The 6240-nt window shown below is 45.9% G+C and overlaps 1 protein-coding gene across 3 annotated transcripts in view; it reads left to right on the top strand.

Annotated features, from left to right (window-relative positions):
* Positions 1 to 1727: 1727 nt before the first annotated feature.
* The window catches only part of LOC125333402 (sodium/hydrogen exchanger 2-like), a 29689-nt gene continuing 25176 nt past the window's right edge, over positions 1728 to 6240 (top strand). For 2 of the 3 annotated variants that reach the window (XR_007206842.1, XM_048319270.1), the window contains exons 1-3: positions 1741 to 2078; positions 3469 to 3932; positions 4655 to 4905. Coding sequence is in view for 2 of the 3 variants with exons in the window: in XM_048319270.1 (XP_048175227.1) it covers positions 1832 to 2078; positions 3469 to 3932; positions 4655 to 4905 (962 nt within the window). In the remaining variant the exon portion in view is untranslated. Of the gene's footprint in view, positions 2079 to 3468; positions 3933 to 4654; positions 4906 to 6240 lie in introns of all 3 variants that reach the window. The other variant, XM_048319271.1, reaches the window with a different exon arrangement.

Raw genomic sequence — 6240 nt, 5'->3', positions numbered from 1 at the left:
TGACCTTCCTCTAATTCTGTCCCAGCTCTGTTGTTTTTTTTTTTTTTTTTTCTGGTTTCATTATTAAATAAATATAGATTCTACACACAAAACCAGTTTCCAGGATGCTGCTGAGCTCCCTAATGCAAGGCTTTTTTTCCCCCTCCAATATGCAAATATTTCATTTTTGGCTTAAGGGAAATGTAGGTGAGCATTAACTTTCTTGCTTTTTTTTCCTGAGAATAGCAAAAGACAAAATAGATCATTTGGGGATGGAGGGGAATGGGGGGTTGGCAGAACTCCTTTTCCATGCTGCCAAATGGAACAAGTCCTCAAACTCTTAACACCAAATATTTCAACAGAAAGAGGGAAATATGATGGCTTGGGATGTGAGCCCAGGCTCAGAGCTGCTTCCATTGTTCTTCCTCTGGCTAAATAATTTCTTAATTATTTCTTAATTGCTGTTAAGAGTACTGCTCTCCCTTCTTGAGAGTAATGAGTGATTTCTTGTTAGATACTAGGAATAAATTCCTCCCTGTGAGTGTGGGGAGGCCCTGGCACAGGTTTTCCGGAGAAGCTGTGGCTGCCCCATCCCTGGAAGTGTCCAAGGCCAAGGCTGGATGGAGCTTGGAGCAACCTGGGATCGTGGGATGTGTCCCATGGAGAGTGGGTTGGAATGAGATGAGTTTTAAGGTCCTTTCCAATCCAAACCATTGCATGATTCCATGAAATTCAAATGAACCCTGGTAAAGCAGAAAGCAGTCGCTCCTCGAGTGTATTGCTGCATCCCTCCTGTCTTCCAAAATTTATGCCCCTCTTGCCTTACAAATGGGATGAGGAAGAGGGAACTCATGTGGTACTGAAGCCCAGGATCTGTGTCCTGGGCCTCCACAGCTCGGAAGTGGGTCACCAGCCTGTCACTGGCACTTGATTTTGGTGTCACTTAGGCGGCTGAAGGGAACAAATAGGCCATCGATCCGTCTGGCAGTAGCCCTGGGCCTCAGATTTTAATTACCAGTGTTCTTTGGGCTAAATATGTGTCTCTTGAAACGTCATCAACCTAAATGAAGCTTCACAATGGAGGAATTTGACCCAATACATTTTTTTTTTGTGTTATTAAAATCGGTTAAACACTGTTGCAGCTACCTTTGTTTTTCAATTTTTCCAACTATTCTGAGCAACTCGGGTTTTGATGCTGTTTTCAAGAGAGATGAAGAGAACTTTTCCTGTAAGTCTTTTTTATAGGAAGCTTTAAGCAATTGTAGAGCCTTATTTGTCCCACATGGGTGCCCTCCATTCCTGCAGGTCTGTATTTAGCCCAACAAACTGTGTGATCTGCTTGTTTTACCAAATGAAAACTGATTTCCAGTAATGTTTGTGTTGTGTTCTCCATGTGGGCACTGCAGAAGTCCAGGGAAGTCCTCTGTGGGATGGAGCTGTTTTGGGATGGGGTTTTTATGGGACCTGTTCTGTCAAGTCTGTCTGCTCTAACAGCAGTGAAGGTTATTTTTTTCCCCTCCAAGAAGGCTTTATGAGGGACTGGGACCCAAAATACATCAAGAGTTGGGATTAAATGTGAGTTGTGCCATTGGTCTGAGGGCACATGATGCGTTTCCTCAAGGAAGCATCCACAGGAGGAGCCCCTATTTGAGCAGGTGGCACCAAAACCCACCAGTCTCCAGTGGGATCTCCAAACTGGAAACTGATGGACCGGGGAGGGAAAACAGCCTGAGGTGGAGCATTTGCTCCTCCCTTTGCAGCCGCCCCCACCAGTGCCGGTATCTCCAGCAGCGCTTCCAACCTTCCAACCGCTCACCCACCGCAGCGGGAGCAGCCAGCGACTTCCAGGGACATGGAGAGCCAAGGACACAGAGCTGCATCTGTCCTGGCTGGCTCCTGGCTCTCCTGCATCCTCCAAGCCCCCAGGGTGGGAGCCCTGCAGGAGCCAGACATGATCCTGGAGAACATCAGCTGGGCTGCCGAGGAAGCCCAGGGCAACGACTCCTCGGAGCACGCGTTCTTCTCTCTGGATTACCAGCACGTCCAGGTGCCCTTTGAAATCACGCTCTGGATCATGCTGGCATCCTTGGCTAAGATAGGTAAGGCCTCCTGAGAGGATGAGGTGGGATGGGAATCTCTGTGGGGGTGGTGTGGGCAGGGGTGGCCTTTGCTTCACCTCCTCTCCAGTCTTGGAGCCTGAGGTTACACGCCAAACCCTCAGGATTCACACACTGTGTGCCAGACACGCTGCACAGGTGGAAAACAAGTAGCATTTTAGGCTGGAAATGGTGTTTTTCCATCTAGAAATTCACACCTGGGAATGCTGTTGCTGTTAGGAGGAAAAATACCAGGTTTCCAGGAGGAGGAATTTGATTTAACTGCAGGACACACCAAGGTGTGTGTTCAGCTTGATTTTCTTGCCAGCCACGCTCTGTGCATGTTGTCCACTGACATCTTTATCTTAAAATGAGGATTCCTTATTCTTCTAAAAGTGCCCAGTGTCTGGCCAAGGAATAATTCCATCCGTGTTCAGTTACACAGCCTCAAATAAAATCTCTTTGCACAAATTGTCTGTGCAATGACATCTAAGAAAAGTTTAAGCGATGCAAAATACCTGATCTTTTCTTTGTTTCCCTGCAAAACTAGGCACAGGAAAGTGAAAATATTTTTCTCCAGGAATTGTCTTCAATTCTGTTAAATTACTGCTATAAAAGTTATCTTACAGCATTTTTTTTAAATTTCTTTTTCTCAGAATAGAGAAGTCTCTAAGATTGAGTTAGATGAGAATTTTTCAGATAGAAATGGTCTTTTTGTCTCATTTGTGTTACATAATGAGACTCCAATTCTAGTCATATGCATGAAGACATAATAATGATCAGAGATTTTAAAAAAATTATTTCTATTCAAATTAGCTTTGTTTCGATGACTTGTTCTTTTAATAACTCACTTTGTACTTGTGGTGGTTGTTCTGATGTTGGGCATTGCACAAGACTGGCTTGATTGGGCATTTTTTAGCTTTTTAGCTTTAAATGCTAATGATTAAATAATATTAAAAGTGGACCTATGTGTAATTATTGGGAAGGCTTTTTGTGATTTTTTTTTTTTAGTGTATAGAATCTGTATTGTGTTTAAAATTAGCAGTTGCTATTTCTGTTAGTGCTGAAGATGGGCTGCTGACAAGTTTACATAATTAATAATCCCAAACACTGTTTTATTTATGCAGATTATTACTTTTTGTTTATTACCTCAATATGTCTCTCTAACCTTATGCAATGATGAAATCAGGTCTGAACAGACATTAATTTGAGAAATTTTGGTATTTTCCGTAATTTTTAGATTTTCTATCCTATTCCTGAGCGACTTCACCCTCACTGTGTGAATTTATTTGTGCTACTCTGAGGTGTAACCTGCTGTCAGTGGGAGCGTGGGCACCTTCTGAGGGTTTGGGCTGGCGAGATAACACCAGTTTTATCTGTCCATGCCCTCCAGGGTTCCATCTCTACAACAAGCTGCCTTCTGTCGTTCCTGAAAGCTGTTTGTTGATATTTGTGGGACTCATCATGGGGGGAATCATCTATGGATTAAATGATAGATCACCACCAGTGATGGACAGCGACATCTTTTTCCTCTACCTCCTGCCCCCCATCGTGCTGGACGCCGGCTACTTCATGCCCAGCCGCCCCTTTTTCGAGAACATCGGCACCATCCTGCTCTACGCGGTGGTGGGCACCATCTGGAACGTGTTTGGGATTGGCTTTTCCCTGTATGGGATCTGCCAGGTGAAAGCCTTCCAGCTGCAGGACGTGTCCCTGCTGCACAACCTCCTGTTCGGCAGCCTCATTGCCGCCGTGGACCCCGTGGCCGTGCTGGCCGTCTTTGAGGAGATTCACGTCAACGAGAAGCTGCACATCCTGGTTTTTGGGGAATCGCTCCTCAACGACGCTGTGACCGTGGTAAGGACCAGCCTGAATTGGGGTATTTAACCTGCAGAGGATGCTGCTGAGGAGGTTCAGAGAATGGTGGGATGGGAGATCTCAGCCTGCAGGTAAGGAGGCTCAGGAAAGACTTGATTTCCCTCTACATCTCCTTGATATGAGGTTGTAGCTGGGGGAGGTTGGTCTTTTCTCCCAGGGAGCGAGTAACACGATGAGAGGAAATGGCCTCAAGTTTCACCAGGGGAGGTTTAGATTGGAGACGGGGGAAAATTTCTTCATGGAAAGGGCGGTCAAGCACTGGAGTCACCACACCTAGAAGTGATTAAAAACCATGTGGATGTGGCACCTGGGGACATGGTTTAGTGGTGAACATGGCAGTGCTGGATTAATGGTTGGACTTGATGATTTTGGAGGGCTTTTCCAACCTCAGTGATTCTGTGATTTGTTGAGGGAAAAGGCATCAACAACCCCTTTTGGCAGAGGATTCCTTGTTCAATTCTCTGGCCTGAGGTCCTGGGCAGCACTCATGTGAACTTAGAAGTTTTCAGGTTTCTCTTTGACTCCATGTCTGGGGACAGAAGTGTCCATGGGGACCACCGCAGTGCCCTGGTGGGAGCCAGACCTCCAGGGCAGGATGTGACGCTGCACTGGCAGAAATCCCAGCAGTGGATTTAGTGTCATGACCACATCTGGTGGACATCCTGTTAATAGCTGTTTCCCTCTTTCCTTTCCACCCCAAGGTGCTCTACAAGCTCTTCCGCTCTTTCTGTGAGATGCCGACCATCAAAAGTGTGGATGTTTTTGCCGGAGTTGGAAAATTCTTTGTGGTTGGGCTGGGAGGAGTTTTAGTGGGGCTGAGTTTTGGGTTCACCGCCGCCTTCACCACGCGCTTCACCAAGGACATCCGCGTCATCGAGCCCCTCTTCGTGTTCCTGTACAGCTACCTGTCCTACCTCACTGCAGAGATGTTCCACCTCTCTGGGATCGTGGCGTAAGTGTGGCCCAGCGGCTCCTCTCTCCAGGAGAACTTCCTGCCTATATTCACTGAAAAACACCCAGAATGTTTTTAAGTTTGGAAATCTGTGTATGACGAGAAGCAGGGCTCTCTCCAAGTGTAACTCTGTTTCCTAAATTGCACACTGATGGCTGCTGATGGATTTATGTGGGTTTTTGAGGAATGTTTGTTTGAGCTCCATGGTTTTTGTTTGGAAAGGCTGAATGTTCCAACAGTGGGATGTCTGGTAGGTTTGGCAGAGCCAGAAGAAGTTTCTTGGCTTATTTTGTTATTTTCCGTGTGGCCTAGTCAAAACCAACATGAGAAGAGTTACAAGGAGGATTTAGTCAGCTCCTTGGAATGGTTTGGTCTTGGTTTGCAGCAGGTCTGTTCTCACATCCACTTCCCCATCCGCGTGTCCTGCCTGGCAGCCCTTGGTGTGACAGAGCAGAGAGTGATGGGATGGGAACTGAAGCCTGAAAGATTCTTGCTTTTTGGGAGCAGAGGATTCGAATGGAAACCTCTGCTTAGGAGATTCTGACTTGGCTCTAGAAGCTCGGACACAGCTCATGGGCTCAGGTGCCACACAATGTCTCTGTCTCTGGTACCACTGGAAATCTGCTGGTGAATTTCAGCCAAAGCTGCCAGAGATCATTCAGTTCATTTATTTTTCTTTTAACTGGGTAGGTCTTTCAATAAAATGAATAGTTTTGGGCCAGATCCTTCAGTTTTAAGAGACTGATTAAGCTCTGTGCTTACCTTGTTGGGAATCTCACTGGCAGAGCAGATGCTGAGACAAAAATAGCCAGAATGACCCCAATGTTGACCAAAATCCCACCTTGGAAAGCAGAGAGGGAGGAAAACCAGAGCAATCCAGCCCTTCTGGATTCTGTGGGCTGGTGTTTGTTGAGTGTGGTTGTCCTACCCAAACTGAGTCAGCTGGTGCTGAGGATCACAACCACTTAACTTTCCCCAAGGACTCCAGAGTGCACCTACCCTGCATCCGTGGCTGCAGTGTAAACAACTGTGCAGTTGATGAGAAGAAAAATAAAAAGAAAATAAAAATATGAAGTGGGCTCCCAGCTCGGCACAGGAGTATCTGGGAGATCTATTTTAAAACTAATGATGTTGCTTTGGATATAAACCATTCCTGCATCTTGCAGATTTTGTTTCCTCGGCTGGTTAATAGGAGCAATATTTGAGTGTTACTGAAAACAATTCCAGCTCTGGGAATAGGTAGGAAAAGCCTATTTATAGGAGTGCAAGGCAGAACAGTGAAATAAATATGCTGCATAATCATCGTGGAGCAGAAAACATTCAATCCTAATGGTG

This window comes from Corvus hawaiiensis, chromosome 14, assembly GCF_020740725.1.
Source record: "Corvus hawaiiensis isolate bCorHaw1 chromosome 14, bCorHaw1.pri.cur, whole genome shotgun sequence".
In the NCBI taxonomy this organism is placed as follows: Eukaryota; Metazoa; Chordata; class Aves; order Passeriformes; family Corvidae; genus Corvus; species Corvus hawaiiensis.
Note: the sequence above shows the minus strand (reverse complement) of the source record. Positions and strands in the feature narration are given on the sequence as shown.